General features: G+C 42.0%; 1 protein-coding gene across 2 annotated transcripts; it reads right to left on the bottom strand.

Annotated features, from left to right (window-relative positions):
• Positions 1-804: 804 nt before the first annotated feature.
• Positions 805-13834, bottom strand: LOC105567058 (baculoviral IAP repeat-containing protein 7-B-like). 2 transcript variants are annotated; one of them, XM_012021592.1, is made up of 3 exons: positions 13436-13834; positions 2314-3148; positions 805-2155 (listed from the first exon to the last, which is right to left on the bottom strand). In XM_012021592.1, exons 2-3 carry the CDS (start codon positions 3109-3111, stop codon positions 1820-1822), a joined length of 1134 nt encoding a protein of 377 aa, XP_011876982.1. In that variant the 5' UTR covers positions 3112-3148; positions 13436-13834; the 3' UTR covers positions 805-1819. The 2 variants fall into 2 exon arrangements, with proteins under 2 accessions (XP_011876982.1, XP_011876983.1); XM_012021593.1 differs by lacking the exon at positions 13436-13834 and adding an exon at positions 5348-5412.
• Between the last annotated feature and the right edge of the window lie 5636 nt (positions 13835-19470).

The following is a 19470-nucleotide window of genomic DNA, read 5'->3' as shown; positions in this document are numbered from 1 at the left end:
TATTATATCATTTCTTAGTTGACTTCCCTAGTAGCACAGTGCATTGACCAAACATTGGTTAAACATTGGTCCACATTCAACTTATTCGTATAATCGACATCAAAATTACTTTTCCGCTTTCATAATTATTGTTTTTATGCAAATATATGACATATTTGTACAACATATACGGAACTCTCACGGTTTTTTTGTACTTTGCAATTCTCAACCGCAAAAAAAATCACATGAAACAAATACTCCGTGTAAATTTAAGAAAGTGTAAGTGTAAGCGTGAATACGTGTGCACGCGCGCAAACATCGGATCTTTTCAGAATTTTTATTTTTACCGATTAGTCAATTCGGATATAAACGTAGAATTTTCACCTTTTAGGAACTCCATTCAATTGTATCATTGGGGGCCACTTGTGTGTGATTGTTTCTCTTTATCTTGGTTTTACGTAGAATACCAAGTCTGAGGTTTATTCAGTGCGATCGCAATCTTAAGTGCAAGAACCTATAAATATCTGTCAATGCGCAGTCACGAAAGTTATATTATCTATACATAATCGACGAGTATACTAAAAGTTATTTTCGTAATCTTACATTTATTAAATTAAATTTATTGATTGTTACCTATACAACATAACTCACACATCAAAAAAGCTGTTACATTACATTTCTTTCAGGACAAATTATAAATTATGGCCGACGTCATAAACTTATGCTGTGATCCGTAAAAAGTAGATCGAGACTCTTGAAACTGAATATTGTGTCAATTTTGTGGCATCAACGCTGACTGATTTTTATCAACCTGGAGTGCTTCGATTTGTTAAGGTTACAATATCTTACACTTACAGACAATAATGCGTTTAATAATTTGCAGTACATTAATATGTATAAAGTACAACAAAGAATGCCTAACAGGTTACGAAAATGAGGAAAAGACTGGCAAATTGAAATTCTTTATTATTATATAGTTTATAGAAAGGATAATAAAGTCAGTCCACAAATATTCGATACGAAAATATTTGCATTAAAATATATTGCTCCTCACTTTGTCATTGAGGAAGATTCAATACGGATCGAAACGTCCGACGATAATTTTAGAAACAATATGTATATTGATACAAATATTTGCGCGTCAAGAATCACGATCTGGACTTTATCGACCTTCTCCCAGCTAGACGGTTTATGTAAAGGGGCCTTTCGTTTCTTTACCTTAGACACGTATGTCGAATTCTACATACGAAATTATAAACTAAAAATGACTAGACTCCGTGCGTTGTGTTGCTATTTGTACTCCTACAATGGTCGCTTTGTTCATATCTCACCGTCTCAGCGCATTCTTTTCAGCAAATATCGCGTTTGTGAACAACAATATAAACTCAAAAACATTCAAATAGCAACATTCCGTTGCAGGTACAATCTATCTGTTCTGATTTTAACGACTTCCTATATTTGCGCCATTTAATAGTTCAAATATGAAAATTTGTGATATGCCATATGTGTTTCACACACTAACAATTTTTGCAATATCGGTTACATAGCCATATACATATATATATTTGAATATAGGAACATCTATTACTTGTACAACGATTACAAATTACATTCACGATTTCTTAGTATTACAACAGAATATCCGTTCTATTGAGACCATGACAACCGTGAAGCTAGGTGTTTCATTAACGAGAGCTTTAACATTGCATAGTTTGTACCTGCTGATCGGTGTGCTACACGAGTCATGTCATTCAGTTTTGCGTCCAAATATCAGTCTTTATAATGACGAAGTAGAAAGTTTGGGGGCAAAATTTGCAGATGTATCACACGGATAAGGACACTATGGGAGGTACACTTGTACAGTACGTTCAACAGGCTTACGACATACGCCGCATATTCTCATATTTTTCGCACACTCCGCGCACGCCAATAAATGTCCGCACGGCATAAACACGATCCGTACCTCTCTATTGTAGCATATTTTGCATAATCTTGCGTCCTTATAGTACGGTTTTTCACCTTCGATAGATTGTTCTTCGCTTCTGGCCTCACCTGATTCAGCACTTTCTTCTGTAGTATTAGCTTCTTCAGATGTCGTTGAGTTTTGAGAGCTTCCGCTAGCAATACTCTCGGTATCTTTCCCAACTTTCTCATCCAACTGAGTAACTGAGTTTTCCTGGAAAAACAAAAAAATACACAACTCGAGATTAACTGAGTGTTCGCACATTCCACGAAATTTCATTTTATTTCATTCTTTTTCAAAAGTAGAAGGAAATATTTATTACAAATTTCTGCAATTCTAATAACGATAAATATATCCTTTCAAATACTCACTGTCGCGATATACTTTCTCCCAGTGATGTTGCTCACAAATTCCGTCCCTTTAGTTAAAACCAGATAAGGACAGTATTCGAACCACTTGGCGTGCTCTATCCAGGGGTCATCTTGCGGCTCCCAATCCCTCAATCCTCCGCCGCAGTGATAGCACAACGTTTGATCACCACTTCCTGTGTAGAAGAAACCAGCGGTTGCCAGCGACTCTTTAGTTTGCGACATTGCTATAGGCCATCTGTCGAAGGAAGCTAATCTGGTAGCATAACTGGCATACGCGGGATGCTTCGGTCTCGAGGCAATCCCTATCGATTTATAGTTCACTTTTTCTTCTTCTGTCCCTTCGTGGTCTGGGCCAGAATAAGGCATGTATATCGCACGGCCGTAAGGCCCACATACGTCCATTCCTTTAGGCGCCGGTTCCGGAATCGTGCTAGGATCCGCGCCGATCGGCACGTTGCCGCACGGAATATTCCGAATAAACCTACACCTTCCGGACCACCGTTGATGATCCACCATCGGATTGTCGTCCGCTTGCCATTCGCATATCTCTATGTTACACTCAAAACACGTCACCTTGTCGCTTTCGCCAGTGTAATAAAACCCGGCGGCCGCGAGTGCCTCTGGCTTTACCCACGAACATGGCCAGTTCTTGAAGGTCGCTAAACGGGCAACTTCAAATCGATAATCATCGCCGTTATCGATTTCATCGGATTCCTCAATAAATATAGGATTTAATGGTGAGCTTGATGACAAACGATTCGGTGGAAGCGTAGGATAGTGTTCGATCACACCAGTCATTCTTGTAATATGTGTGTGGGGATGTGCTTCTATGAACCTGTAAAGAAGAAACAAGGGTCAGCAAGTGCTCAAGTTTTATTTAATAATAATTCGTCGACAATTTTACTCAACGTGTTGTTTGTTAAACATACATTGAACCAGAGAGAAACCTGAGAGCGGCCATCCTAGGCCATCCCAGCCTCGACGAGCACTTTTTTCAACGCTTGACGTGCCGCCTGACAAAGTGGATGTGAACTAATGGATGGCCGCTCTTAGGTTTCTCTCTGATTGAACAAACGATTGTAAACAGTAGAGGAAAGTCGCCTGTTATGAGATAGATATTTTTAATATAAAACAGCGAGTTTTCAACCCCCAAATTCAATCACAAATCTTTTTTCGCAATGATTACACAATCTAACAATGAAATTTCTACTAAGCAGATTTCGCTCCAAAGGCAATAAATCCATGGTGGAATCGATGCTAATAGAATAAGTTATTGAAAAATTAATTCATGATTCAAAGATTCGTGATCGAGCTTCAGGACTTCAGTAGAAACAGGGACATTGACCATACCATACTATGGTAATACTGAAACTGTGAGAAAGTGACACTCTTTCAGACAATATCGTTTTATCAGTAGATAGCTACAAATTTGAATGTACGGGACCTAAGGTAATAATACTGTTGGCCGAATAAGCAACGATGCAGGCAAACATACAGGTTGATAACGAAACATAGTGTCGGCGAAACCGATGACGCAAGTCTGACACCCCCTACATCGAACTTACAAGTTACATAAGCAACCTTGTAACGGAAGCAAATAGTTTTGCTTACAACACATATCGTACAATATTTACAAGACTATCAATTTATCATTACAGGAAATGTAATCTCAAAACGAAGGTCCAAGGCTGATGGCAGAAAGTGGTCCGAGGGTCTACGGATCGTTTTCTCTGCCATCAGCCTAACGACGTTTCCACGACAATAATTGGCAACCTATAATGCATAATTAAACATTAATATAAAACTTGGTGAAATATTTTTATTAATGAGAATATTCGTAAAAGTCGCCAGCAGTAATTAACAACATCGGTGATTTTTATTGGCCGTATCTGGCAATTTTAATAATACAGAAAATTTATTGTCGAGGTAATAATTTTCACAATAAATTTTCACTCAAGAGAATACGACAATCAGATTCACGAATTTTTCAACAGTTGCAAAAAGCAAATTTTTCTGCTGAACGCGAGCCGTTCGCGGCAATTATCGCATACGCTGTCCACATGGGGAGACACGTGTTCCTCACGTTGGAATTTTCCACTTCACATTTTTGTAACTACGTGCAACACTGGCCATGGTCAAGCTGCCGCTGCAAACGTTTCGAAGCGTTTCTCTTCTCTTTCTATCTTTACTAAAAGAAAAGAGAAGAAGAATACTCCGTAACATTTGAAGCGACAGCTTGACCGCAGCCACTGTCGTACAATATCTCGTAAAAATCAAAATATAAAAATATTTTTGGTCGTATCTAGCAATTTTAATAATTAATTAAAATTTTAATAATACTAAATTAATTAAAATTAGCAGATACGACCAAAAATACTTTTATACGTTGATTTTTACGAGATATTGTACGACAGTGTTGCGCGTAGTGACAAAAATGTGAAATGGAAAATTCCAACGTGAGGCACACCACGTGGACAGCGTATGCGACAATTGCTGCCAACGGCTCGCGTTCAGCAGAAAAATCTGCTTTGCAACTGTTGAAAAATGCGTGAATCTGATTGGCGTATTCTCTTAATCTTGAGGTAAGTGCGTACACCACCAGATTCATGAATTTTACAGCAGTTACAAAGCTTTTTCTGCCGAGTGCAACCAACGTGCTAACAACTTCCGGTCTAGTTTGCCTGCGCACCACGGTTCGTTTACCGAGCGAAAATACACTCCTGTACACTCGCGAGTGCAGTAACACAAAAAAATTAAAACACTCATTATGCAAATCGAACCCAAGTTATCGATTGAACGCACTTAGAAGTTCGTCGGATCAGCCGTTGCTGAGATCCGAAAATCTGAAGGTCTGTCAACTCGCATACTCGCGTAAACTACACGGTTGATCTCGCGTGTGCAGTTCTAGCTACGCTTATACTTGGCATGAGACACTACCGTGTCTCGCGACAAGTACAAAGTCTACGAGCACCGTGACTGTGTTCATCAGGGAAACAAACGAAAAAGTCACTTGCGGCCAAATTAAGTCCCTTACCGGAATCAATGGACACCGGGAGCGATCTCGTGTCTCGTGAGTCTCGTGACCGACTGAGGAAGCGAGGGAAAACAGTCATGGAGGAGCGAGGACCAGTGTCTCCCAATGGGAGGCTCCCATGCGAAAGCCGCTGCATCCATGGTGGCCAGTGGTCGGGATATGGTGGGGGGGCGCACTCAGATTAGCTGAGCATCTCGGCGAGTTAACCTGAGAGCGCCCCCTACCTCATTCTCACCACCGGCCAGGGTGGGTGCAGCGGCTTTCGTCTGGAAGCAGTGGCAAAGGCGCAAAGGCGCTCCGACGCAGCAATGGCGCGCGCAACTCACCACCCACGTAAGAAACTTAATCGACCTAGAAACCACGACGCAGGTTGTAAATATGTTTCAACGTGAGAGAAGAACAGCGGCTGTTCGCGGCCATTGTCTGTCTCTCGTTCGACAAATAGACCGTGATCAACCGCTACCATCTTTGAAAAGTTTTACACGCGCACAGGACCCTATTTCAGCAAACGTGCGTGGGTGCGTAAGCATGTACGCAAGCACAAGATAAAGTCAAGGCGACATAAAAAAAATTAATCGTTTTTAGAAAGTCAAGATAATATCGTGGCGAGCGTGGCGCAGAGAAATGTGCGATGCTTAGTACATAAACGAACGGAAAGATCCGAGTTCAAATCCAGTCGGGAATCCCGCTGGAATTTTTCGGACGCCACCTCTCACAATTAGAGGGAAGTGGGAACCGCCGAGAGTATCCTGTCCATAGACATAATAGATGTAGACCGAGCGTTTGCCATTATTTGAGCAGTGGGGGTAGAGGTTCACGAATTTGTAAAAATATTTGGTTTTTGAAGCGTCCTGGATCTTTCAGTCACAAGATACAATACAGCTTTGTAGCAATGAGCGTAGTTAGCTCTTTGTGTGCTCGTGTACGAACATTGCACGTAAAAACAAGTATTCTCAAACACCAGTCTTCTCGATATTGTTATGCATACATGTTGTGTCGTAAGTGCATTTGTGACAAATGCATTGCAACTTCGACGTATTTATACGCGGATTATTAATTAATATATAACATTGATAATAACAGAATAAAAGTCAGTCGTAAGTGTTAACGTTGAAACATATCAGGCTCTGAAAGCTGTCGTGTGACAGACATAAAATAAACGAATGACGACTCTTGCACCTTTGACCGCGCGCTCAGTGGAAAAAACAGCTTAGTATCCGCTTAGTGATCCGTTGACGTAATTGGTTCTTGCTTTTAGCTCTTTGCATTTTAATCGTAAAGGCCGTGTCCCGATATTCTCTATGCAAGTACTGGAAATCTGTAGCTTACGTGACGTACTGGCAGTGAATCGGAACAGTCAAAGAATCGTGAAACAATTGTTAAGCTGCTTTTTCCGTTAAACGCAGTCATTGTGATCGCACGATATACACCTCGATTCTTATTTAAACTATTGTACTCTCGATAATTGTAATCTCGACAATTGTAATCTCGACAATATCTGAGATGTCCTTTTTTACACCTCGGGTGCAGAAATTTCAAGTAATTTGAATGACTAAATATTCTCTAAACAATTCTCACTTAAAAACTATTGTACTCTCGATAATTGTAATTTCCACAATATCTAAAATGTCCTCTTTTACACCTCGAGTGCAGGAATTTCGAGTATTTTGTGAACGACTAAATGTTCTCTGAATAATACTTATCTAAAAGGTATTGTACTCTCGACAACATCCGAGATGTGATTTTTATCTTTCTTTTCTTCTGAGAAAAACCAACGCGATAAAAAGTGTCAGAGACCTACGGTCAAAAGAAAACGCAGATATAAAGTCTGAAATCTCAAGGCAGGTCGGATTGAAGAATTTGTTGAAGCGAGACGAACTGCATACAATAAAATAAACAATAATAACAATAATGAATAATACAAATGTATAAGTGGGATTATTTTATACCCTATCTGTTTGAATTCTTATTCGTACATATTTGTGGTTTAACCCACGAAGCCGCAGTGGGCTACACATCGAAAAGAAATTCGACTTCCCCACAAACTACCAACGCGTTTCAACGCATAAGGTGTAACAGCTGTCATCCGCGACACCGGGTATATGTATACGTCGAATGCAACGTTGCCGCTAGCGCGGCCTCTATTTCTGTTCGTCTTATTACATTACATGGGAACGCGCCGCGTACCCGCGGAGTGAATTGTAACGGTAGGATCGACGTGCACGTTCGTCTTCGTTTCGCTTCGTCGTGGCCCTCGGCTCTTTTTGGAGTATCGCGTGAGAATAGCCCCTATGAACTAATGGATAAGGCATTGGTCTTCTACACCGGGGATTGTGGGTTCGAGTCCTATCAGGCGTATGGATTGCTTTTAACGAGTAGCGCTAGAGGAATTTCTCCCAACTCACCACAAAGCTCCGGAAAATTCCAAGATACTTCAAAATGAAGGATATTATCTCAAGAGGATACCTACATCCTGTTCACGTTGGACTATCTTATTTCCTTTTTTTTTTATATGAAATAAATCAGAGAGTTAAGTCAGGGCCACTTTGTATGAAAACAAGAGACTTAACTCCCTATTACAGAATGTTGTTTGAAAAAATTGCGACATTTAGCGTAGATTCGAAATTGAAAATACTTGATTGAGAGAATCGTTCGTGAATTCTCGCGTTACAAGCATCGGCAACCCGCAGTATTTATTTTACGCGGGATAGATTCAGTCCGCGACAAAGAAACTCCGTGTGTTGGAACGTTACTTCGAGATCGCTCGCTGCCAACTTCACGAGGATGTTTCCAGCGACAGCGACGACAGCGTGTCGTCAAGAGGAAACAGCCTCGACGACGGCGGCAGCGATGAAACCGAGTTATCCGCTGCAACGGCCGACTTTAACCTTCGTCCGTCGCCCACCGCGCATGAGGGTGTCCCCCGCGTCCCGCTTCGGAGAAACAGCGTTCTTTTCCCTCCTTATTTGTTGGCGCGAAGGCGCGGCACGCCTGGCTTGGATAGGGGGACGCCGCCCAAAAACCTCGAGACACCGTCGCGATATACAGAGTGTCACGAGACTCTCGAGGTCTGTTCGCGTCGCATGCCCCAACATGCTCCTGTTGGCCCCAACGGCCAATACCTTTGACATTTGCGACTTAAACGACTGGTGTTGGTCGTTGAGGCAAGCAGGAGCATATTGGGACACGCAACGTGAACAGCGGCTCGATCGTGAATCTTTAGCGTGGACTCGTGAAAAGTGAAAAATTTTCTTGACCACTATTGAATTCGAGCCTCCTCTCGTTCTCCCCGGTATCGCCGTTCTCGCTAATCGCGACTTGACCCTTTGATTGCGAAAGGCGTATACTTATGTACCTCCATTAGTATACATATATGGCATGCGTACGCCCACAATAAGTTTCGCTCGGTACAGCATACATTGTGAACTCGTGTACAATGACGGGAACACGAAATTAAACATAAGAAATTAGGAATAGGGAATTAAATTTCGGCCTACGGAAAGCCACACGTGCGTTCATCAAAGAAGAATGTCCAATTTTCATAGGTCCAAAGTTAATTCCCTGTTCCCTTATTCCTTACGTATAATTCCTCGTTCTTTATTCCTTTCTAATTGCGCATGACTCTTAAGCCCGTATGACCAATTGAAGCAAAGCTTACTAATCCCAATTTTAGTGACTTTTACTCTGATTGGTCAAATTTCAATCTAATCTCAATCCGTAGTCTGATACGACGGGCTTAACTCGTGACCAATCAGAAATTTGCCCCAACCTTCAAACTGCAAATCATTGCGGTTGAATGCAGCGAGGACCAATAAACAATTTGCCCCAAAACTTGCTTACATGCGCAATGTCTCACTTTGTAGTTCTACTAAACTGCATCGGGCACATCGCCACGTGTCGCATAGCAACCGAAGTTAGCGCGTCGCAGAGCCAAAGGATTAAAGTCATCTCGAATCGATCCGCGAATTGATCAGAGGACAAGCGCACAAAAGCCCGCGTACGAGGGTTTTGCAACGACACCTCCTGTATCGCAAAATGACGCATTGAGATGGCCGAAGTGCACGCACGTGCACGAATGGGAGCTGCATTATCGCCGGGGAACAACAAAATGACATCAGCGCACTGGAGCCCCGTTTCCTTCGGACTCCCGGCGTCTTCTTTATTTATTATTCGCGAGGAGAGCTGGCAACATGGCGCGACGGAAGCGAGTACAATCGAAAGGCCGACCGACAACCGATTCTGCCAACGTCGCTCGAGCTGTCGCCGTTGGTGCGTAATCCATACCGCGCGTTTCTTGCCGCACGTCGATATCGAATGTAATACAAAAGTATCTCGACGGACTAGAGATACGGGAAACAAGGCGCGTCGACACGTGTTCATTTTTCATCTTTATCGCGAAGTGGATTTAAAAAAATAACCGCAGTTCTCAATTCAGTCAACTGTGATTAACTGATAGACGTAAATGAAATCTACGCCTCCCACCTCGAGGACGTGGAAGTGAATGAGCTGCACGTTACGAAACCTCGCTATCGTTGATTAAAGATTTCTTACAATGATTAATGAATTATCGAAAGCCGAGCAAGTCAAGCACGATCATTTATCTTATCTTTGAAAAATCGAATGAACTCGAACTGTAACTCGAGTCACAAATCCAGGTAACATTTGTCCGAAGAGGCTATTCTCAAATATCAAATATAGTAAAGCCGCTACCAGACCCGACGCTGCGAAGCACAAAAGAAGCATCAACATTCTGGGCAAAGAAAGTTGGCGAGTCGCTGAAAAGACAGACTCGGGCAAAAACCTTTAAAGCTTTTAACAGTCAGGCGGGAGAAGAGAGGGGACGGAGAGACAAAGATGAGAGACGCGCGTTACGTGTCGCAGTTGCCTGCAAATGTTCGCATATGTATATGCACTCAACGTTTTGCATCTCAAATTAAAATTTAGAAACTTGCGGTACTATAACTCTCATTTGATGTCCATTTTCAATCATTCTTTTGTAGAATATAATAAACTTAAAGTAAGACCCCTAACTAATACTGAACAACATATGAGATGTGGGTCACAAGGCAAGATGTAGGTAGTCCAACTTGTAATTCTTATATTTTTCTAGAATGTTTATGACAATTAACATACCAATTAATTATTAGCTGTTAATTCTTCGACTATTCATTGACATAAATGAAGTGTATGTTATAAATCTGTTTTATGCCAATGTTGTGAGTGTTCTGTGTGAATGTTTCGTTTTTACTTCTCTCCTATTATATAGGAGTATTCTACAATAGAACCGATAGTACAAACGGGACGAGGAATTTTTGAGTTCCCTCAATGGGATCGAACCGACGACCCTACCGTTACTAATCACTTGTGTCAGCACAGAGCTACACGTCATTCCGGGAAGGGGGTTTCTACGTAAAGAGAAAAGATAAGGCGAAAATACAGAATAGAACTTCGTACACGAAGCTTCAGTGAGCTGATCGTGGTACAAGGCTGGTATTCGCTGACCAAAATCTTGTACACCAATGCCCACTAATGCCCAGTGATGGGCATTACTTTATTTAATCTTATCTTATTTTATCTTTATAATGCCCCAGCAAGGCCGAATGCCCAAATTACCTGAAAATTATCTTTAGATAAATTCAAGACGGTCCTGAATAGAAGATCCAACTATAAATACCGTCCCTAGAGACTCAAGGACTTCTCTAATCCGCTTAAAAGATTTGTGACAAATGTAATACTAACCCAAGAACAAATTTTCAAAAGAGATCCGCACATCAGCAGATCGCAACAAGTTCGGTATCATCGCGTCCATTTAAATGTCTTTTATCGACAGAGCCTGCCGATCTAATCTGGCACACAAAGCGGCGGATAACTGAAGTATAGAAAAGTTCGACTCTACATTGTCGACTGATTGTCTCACGTAGAATCAACCCTACTACGCGGCATAACGTGTAGCTGCGAGTGATTGGTAAATTAATTTTCCTACGTTATTAGAGTTAACAGAAGGAGGCAAAATAGTTACGTCGAAACACTGCGTCTACAATAACACCACTCCACTGCCAAACATGTAAATAAAAGTACAAACTTACAATTAAGTATATTGTAAGAAAGGCTAATGTATAGCAGAAGCCACAATGTTATTAATTTCAGTAATGTTTATATTGGCCTAGGGTCATATACGTAAATGAAGTTAAAATATATTTTTTTTATTTACATGTATATATAACTATTTACTTATTTGTCTTGCGCATCTCGTGTTTCTGACCTATCTGACGTTGATCTCTCGATATTTTAATGCTATCAGTCTTCTACCGACCTTTCACAACAATTGACGTCTTTTTAAAATATTTTATATCTACTCCATATGTGTTACTGTGCAGAGTGATTCGTTCCTCCATGTATACTTATATTATTACCAATGTTACCCGTAAGTTTTTAAGATGTGGTTTTAAGATGCGTTAGATTTGTAACATTTGACTTATTCCACATTAATCATGTTTTAGATTTTTTGCTGTCACATCTAATGGGTTGTTAAGAATTTTTTAATACTTGATAAGGACCAGTATTACTGGTCGAAACGTTGTATGTTCTAAACGAAATATATTGTGCCAGTTAATTGTCGACGTTATCCTTATTATTTGTTAAAATATATTAATTAGTTTAAAAAAAGATTAGTAATGGTAGGGTCCTCGGTTCGATCCCGACCTTCTCGTCCCGCATGTTTTTCCGTTAAGAAAAATTTACATTTAAGTTTCAATTTGATTTATATTTGAAAAGGACCGAGTTAAATATTAATTGTTGTCAAGTGCTTGAATTTCAGGGAATTTTTAGAACTATCATGCTGATATAACCTAACGGTTGAAAGGCGTCCTCACAAAAGGATAAATTAAAAAAAAACACCCCCCTTCCCTGCTTCTGCCGCCGGTTCCTGTGGCACTCCGCGTATCTGCCTGAACATCAGGACAGAGAGTATAGCGTGGAGCAGCTGCAAAGAACAGACCCCGTGCGCGACCCCGAGCTTTCTCCCTCTCCCTTGGATCTCGCGCCCGGGTAATTTTCGGCGGTTCCTAACGCCTCGCGATTCCCCCGGTAATTTCGATTTTCGTGTCGCGACCACGAAGGAATCGTCGAGGGTCGGCAATTTTGATTGAAATAATTTCGAGGGCCGGCTTGTCGAGTGCCCGACTGTTCGGCTGACAACGAGCGTCCCCTGTTCGTTTCTCTGTTTCCTTTGTGAACCTCGATCGAGAATTCCGAGCGATCTTACAACGATTCCTTTGTAATCCGAGGTGAAAGGGTGCCGAAGTGTGTACGACTAGCAAAATGTCTCTTCAAGTTTCCCCGCGACTTTCTCCAACGAGCACCGAGCGTCATTTTTACTTTCCTTTTTATTCGCAAATTACACTCCCCTCCCCCCGCCCCCCCCCTCCGCTAGTTACATCGGGCTTCCCCCGCAAACGCAGACCCCGCCTAGCAACGTTAGATAATAGGTGCGTTCGCGGAACCGCTATTGGCACTTGAAAGCATCGGTTCTTTGAAGCCGTTAAGCCTTGAAGCAGTTAAGCGCTGGCCGAAAGACACCCAGCGAGAAACGGCTCGTCGAGTCGACGTCGATACCACGGGGGTTGCGACACGTCGCCTCCGACGAGTCACTTCCGACTGGGTAGGCGGTAGGAGACGCTTCGCGAACGCACCTACTTAACACACAACGACGCCGCGGTGCGCTACGTCAAAAGGCGCCGCTAAGGAGGCAGCGGGTGCGGCGGGGTGGAGGGAGGCAGCGGACAAGAGGGAAGATATATATAGTAAACAAACAAGACGTGTATCAGCTATCCGCGATCAACGGACGCCCTTATCGGATCTGGCGGCTATTTTAATATGTTTCAGCTCTCTTTTCCTCCTCCCCTCCCCCCCCCCCCCCGTGTCCCACTTCTCGCGCGAAAGCGCCAGACGCGGACACGGGTTCTCCGACAGATGGTAGAAGAGATACGCGGCAGAGCAAGGGGGGAAGATGGCAAAAATCGCGTACTCTTTAGCGCTTATCAAGGACGTGTTGCGACACGCGCGGGATGGGCGGTGAAGTAAACGTACCCGAGTCGACTCGGACGACCGGATCGCCGTGTGAGCCGCCGACGTTCGATCGCTTCGCCCTTCCGCCGCGGCTTTGTTCCCACGGTCGGCCGCCTCGCTCTCGTCCCTCGATTACGCCGCTCCGTTTTGCGGGCAGGTCGCGTACGTTGCGTCGCCGATAACACCGAGCGGCATACGTCGCCCGCGGTGGGACCGCGACACGGATGGCAAACACGGCTACGGACGCGAACGGCACCGCACGTATACGCTCGTACGTCACGCAACTGGCGCGTAGCTCGCGACACAGACCCCGAGTATCCCGTGAGTGCCGCGGCACAAAGCAACAACTCGTACTATAGCGCCCCACAACCGATAAGGCAACACTCGGCGCGGACCATACTATAGGAAGCCGACAAGCAATGGCCGGCGTTCCAGCGAGCGACCCCGCGATTCGTTCCCCCCACCATAATCGCCGATGTGAGCGCGACGCCAGGCACGGCGAGCGAGCGTGGGGTGCCCCCCCGCTCCTCGCTGTCTCTAGAAACGCATGGAACCAGTCCGCGCGCTATAAGAAGAGCTGTGGGGCGCACCGCGTCGTCGCCGGAACCCCGGCGTTCTTGCATTCTCCACGACCACATTCCTGCCGCTCTCCGGGCTCCTGCCGACCGCTCGCTGCCGCGAGGGAGCGTCCGTTTTCGTGGAAAGAATTTTCTGAAATTTCTGGCCTTCTAAATAGTCCACCCTCTTGCCCGCCCGTTGTTCTCGTAAATGTGCACTGGGAGTCGCCGGTGCCTTCCCATATAATAAATTAGTATGGCTCGTATCTGTTAATCACAAATTTCAAAGAATTTAAAGGACTCTGAACCGTGACTGGGTGGTAGTGTCTAAATATTTTATTCTAAGTTTATTGCGAAAAAATATCACCTCGGCCAGGGTTTGAACCTGGACCTCCCTCTCGCTAGACGGGCGTCTCAACCAATTCGACTCGTCGCCTAGTCACGGCTCAGAGTCCTTTAAGTTCTTTGAAATTTGTGCCTTCCCATATAAGTTTAGGTAGGACGCGTGCACATTTTTCATGCATGCATACGCAAAATGTGGCGATGTGTGCATAAATTCACGTGGGAGGGCATCCCTTACGGAAAACAAAGAACACTCAAGTTTGTCTAATTTTTAAAACTAGAAAGGGATATGCAGTTAAACCGAGATTAAAGGTAATCTACATTGGTAAAAACGATAGAAACGATTGGTAGAAACGTAATAAGCGTAAACTCGCGCGCATTCCATCCACGGTCGATAGCGGTATCGAAATGCGCGATAAAAAGTCACTATCCTACACTTGAAAAGTGCTTCATAAGTAACTAACATGACGCGGTACAAAAAGAAATATATAGGATATGCATGTATCCAACACATGCAGTGATGGACAGAATGTCCATTTGCGACGCTGTTTTTTTTTTTAATGATTTTAGGAACTCGTGCATTTAGACCGAGGTTTTACGTTTCAAAGTCTTCTTTTCCGAAAAAAAGAATATTACTTGACGGCCGTTCAGAAACCATGTTGAGCGTTTCCGGTCTTTCTCGAGTCCCTAAACTCACGAGAAAAAAGTGTCGTAACTATATTCCATCAATATTAGACCAGTGCTTTGTTACATTGTTAATTATCGGCCAATGCACTTCCAATATAAATCTAGTATTGTATAATTATTATTGTGCAACACATTTACGTTTGTATTCCCTTACGGAAAAGTAATGAAATAATTGTTAGAAAATTACTGTACCTCAGCGATTTCTGATAGTCCAATAACTGGCGTACAGTAATTTTCTAGTCATTATTTCGTTACTTTTTCGTAAGGGTTCCATGGCCAATACTGACTCTACGTTGGACAATATCGGCCAACGCATTTCTAATACAAGCAACATTGGACCAATGTTTAGCCAATGCACTGTCCTACTAGGGGCGAGCTTTATAAACGTCGGTTAACTACTAAGCGAAGGATAAGTGATTCTCTGTCTCTTCCGAAATAATAAAATGGGAAAAGATAAGGAGTTGACTGAACTCTGGTTAACAATTAGCCGACGTTTGTCAAACTGTCCCTAGGGAAGGTACTTTAAACCAAGATTAAAGTTTATCTGCATTGGTAGAAACGTGCCATAGGTCTAATACGGTGCGCAATCTCCAGCGAAACGTGACTCCGTCAATCGACGCGTCATTTCTGGCGCTGGGAATCCGGGTCCACTAATCGCTGGGAATAGATGTGAGAAAAGATCGCGGTCCCTGAAACGTCGCATTCCTGGAATGCAACGGAGATGGATGAACGCCGTAGATGAATAAGCGAAACAGTCTCTTTGATCCGCAACGCGGGGGATTAAGCGCGCGCGAGCGCGAGAGATTTCTCTCCTCCTCGCCCGGCGCGCTGAGAATGTTACGGCACTGGCGGCCGCGGGTCTGGCTTTCACGCGCTGGCGCGAGGAGCAATGGCGGCGGGAAAGGAGGGCCGCCGAGCGAAAGGTCGCACGCCGCCCGGTTTCACTCGGTGCCAGCGATATACGCGGCTCGCCGCGATCGCATCGGCCGACTTCGCTGCTCGCGGCTAAATTCCACGATAATGAGCGGCTACTACTCGTTCCGCGGCTACGTTCGCAACGTACGTTCGGAACGCGGTCTACGCAAGAGAGAAAGAGAGAGAGAAAATTACAATCATATTATTTATTACACGTTCTGGAACAAGTCCCCTAAGCGTTAGAACAATTAAAAAAACGATGAGCGAGAAAGTGTAAAAGCATATAAAAGGAAAAGAATGAAAGATAAAACATAGTAGAGGGGTAGAGGGAGAGAGGGGGGGGGGAGAGAGAGAGAGAGAGAGAGAGAGAGAGAGAGAGAGAGCAGAATTACTCTTGCCTTTGAGCGACGTGTAACACGTGGAAGGCATTTTATCGAACGCAGAGTGAGCTAGGGCCGCTGTGTGGTCAACACAGCGGCAGGTCCATTCTCTTGAACCACCCGTGAGAAAATAGAAACTTGACTGTCTACCTAGTCGTAGATCAGGAAAGGAACTTGTAGTTTGAGACATTCAGACGAAATTTGAGATCTACCGTTCTTAAGAAACCCTAACCGGATGCGACACTTCTAACTTAGGGTTGCCTAAGTACTTAGGGGATACTTAGAGTTGCCTAAGTATCCGACCGTTTTACGCTTTCTCTCTCTCTCTCTCTCTCTCTCTCTCTCTCTCTCTCTCCCGCTCTCTTCTTTTCTACTAAAACGAACGATTTTAAAGCATTTTTGCGTACATGTGTGCACAACCGCCCACGTGTATCGCAGATTACAGTTCAGAAAAATGAAAGGCTTGAAAGGTACCACTTATCTTATCACGCTGTATCGCTCAATAGAGCCGAGCCGCGTGACATTTCCAAAATTTATCTGGCTCGTTTAATCTAGATGTACGCCCATCAGATTTTTGCGCACTTTGAGGAAACGCAATGCGCGAATGATTAAGAATTCCTGGAAGGCTCTCTTTATACAACTACGCCGCGCGTAAGTTCGGGGACGCCGGAAAGAATTCGTAGACCTCGTCATCACATGTGCGTCACGTTGTTTGCCCGTCACTGCAATGGAGGACGTATTTTAATATTAATTTGCAATATAACAAAAGGTACAACACGTTCCGCGTTTACTTCGCTTCCCAAAGCCCTTTGTACATCCGCGGAGGAAAATAATTCGTAAAATATGCTGACTTGTCGTCATTTGGACGTCAAAATGACATTTCTAACGACAAGCGATGTCAGTTGACTTACCTGGGAAGATAGTCAGCTACAATAAAATGTATTTGTTACAAACAATATATGTATTTTTGTAAATGCGCATATTTGTAAATGCGCGTACGAATTACCGACCGAGGACGCGGTCCATCGGCTCCGATTGATGCGTTTAAGCGATTCATTCATCGTTTGAATGACGTCATACGTACTACGGTCCCAGCTCTACACAAAAAAATCTGATAGATTCAACCAGTCGTCTGTTAGAAAATGGACGAATCAGAATTCCTTTAGAATTTACCAGAATTCCTTTAGGATTTAACATAAAACACAGTCAAATTAATAAAAAGTATTAACTTTGCGCCCACCCCCTCCCTCCTACAAAAACTCAATAGGACAGAATGGGGCTATGATATAGTTAAAAACAAATTTCTTATGAGAAATTGTATATCGTTTCTTTTCGCGAAAAAAAATGATTATATCGTTACTTCTGTGATTCATAGTTTGAGAAAGGCCGCTCGACTAAACTGAATGAAGCAGCGTCAGTTTCAAAGCAGGAAATATGTGTGAAGACCTAGGTCTTAAAGGGGGCATTCGCAAAAGAATACAGGCTAGACTTCAAGTCTAGACAGAACTTCAAAGAGGAGCCAATGTCCATCCCTTGAAATATTACAGCAAAAAGCTATCTATACGTATTGTATTACGATGCCGAAAACGGAACGGTCGATGGAATTAAGTGAAAGACCCGGAACTCGGTCTTATATAGGTCTTATATACTATACAATCGTAGTCAAAGAGGTCGTTCGACGTTTTATAATAACGCATCATTAGACCAAATAAATAAAATGTTTACGAATATTTATGCAATGATACATACACTGATAAAAAAATACCTTAATCAAAAAAAATATTACTTCGATCACTCAAGAAAATTATTTATTAAGTGGCTCCTAATAGCTTATTAACTTAAATTTAAAACATAGTAAACAAATTAAAACATGCATTTCTTTAATTTAAGTATTTCTTAAATATCGAACAGTAGATAATTTTAAATATAAAAAATTTTACTTTAATTCTATAAAATGTTTACTAAGATATAAGTTTTGCAGCGAAGAAAATTGGATTTCTTATTTGACAAAAAACAATGATTTTATTTAATAAATAATTTTTCTCTATCTAATGAAATCTTTAGTTGAATGTAGAATTTACTTAATATAATACACAGATTTACTTGAAATTTGTTATTTTTATTTAAATAGAATAATTATTTACTTTAGTAAAAAATAATTTAAGTAACTCTATTTACTTAGATCGAAAAACTTTTTTGACAGTGTACGAATATTCTGAAAACTTTTTGTAAAACGTCGGACGACCTTTCTGACAATAACCGTCGGACCACCCTTCCGAACATGCCGTACCATGCATACCCTAGCGGGAGAAAAATGCTATAAATAACTACAAAAAATGGACTTGAAATAGAAATTTGTATATCTTCGTTGAAACATTAATATTTTGTAAAAATATCTACGAAATAGTACCATAAATTACAATGTTCTCAAATAAAAAAATTATTGCAAGTAGTATTTCATGAAAATGTATACAATTTTGTAAAAATTACTACAAACTTTACTAGTTTTAAAATTTTGAGAAACGCCAAAATCTTAAAGAATTGAAACATCCGTTTACTTGTAGAATATTACAAAAATTAACAAAAGTGTTCCAATTCTAGCATTTTCATGTTGATTGTTTTATAACACTTTTTAAATTTATGTAGAATTTCTTAGATTCTGGCAGTTATATTTAATTTTTTTGTAGAATTTTGTAGAATTATTTCCGACTGCGTAGCTATGACGTAGGATTTTTACTTACTCAGTAATTTATACTTCAAGACGTACCGAGATGAGATTACGGGTGAGAAAAAGCGTAATCTCCATGTTTCTTCGCATGCATGAACAATTCGTCATCATTCATGAATTTATTTATATAATTTCCGCGCCGCGATCGTGACGAACGAAATATAAATACGTCTAAAAAAGATCATACTAAATTATTACATATATTATAAATATTACGTAGAATTTTGCGTATGTTCCGAGATGTCTCGAAGGTATAAAAAGATTTAGGGCCGGTTCTTCGAACCTCTTGATAAGTTAACTGATAGTTAAATTATATACGTCTTTGTTTTTCCTTCAAATTAGATAATGATAGACATATAATTCAACAATTAATTAGCTTATCAAGGCTGGAAAAACCAGTCCTTAGTGTTCACTTTTGCTCCGGTGGCGCAGAGAAGTGTACGCTGC

The sequence above is a fragment of the Vollenhovia emeryi genome, unplaced genomic scaffold, assembly GCF_000949405.1.
Source record: "Vollenhovia emeryi isolate VEMERY1.0 unplaced genomic scaffold, V.emery_V1.0 DF939141.1, whole genome shotgun sequence".
Taxonomy (NCBI): domain Eukaryota; kingdom Metazoa; phylum Arthropoda; class Insecta; order Hymenoptera; family Formicidae; genus Vollenhovia; species Vollenhovia emeryi.
The sequence above is the reverse complement of the archived record's forward strand: the minus strand, read 5'-3'. Positions and strand labels throughout refer to the sequence as shown.

Bases quoted from the DNA above. Each gene is read 5' to 3' on its own strand.
- LOC105567058 (XM_012021592.1), bottom strand. From the start codon at position 3,111: ATGACTGGTGTGATCGAACACTATCCTACGCTTCCACCGAATCGTTTG. The intron at 2,156-2,313 runs GTGAGTATTTGA...TTGTTTTTCCAG, and splicing joins GGAGAAAGTATATCGCGACA to GAAAACTCAGTTACTCAGTT.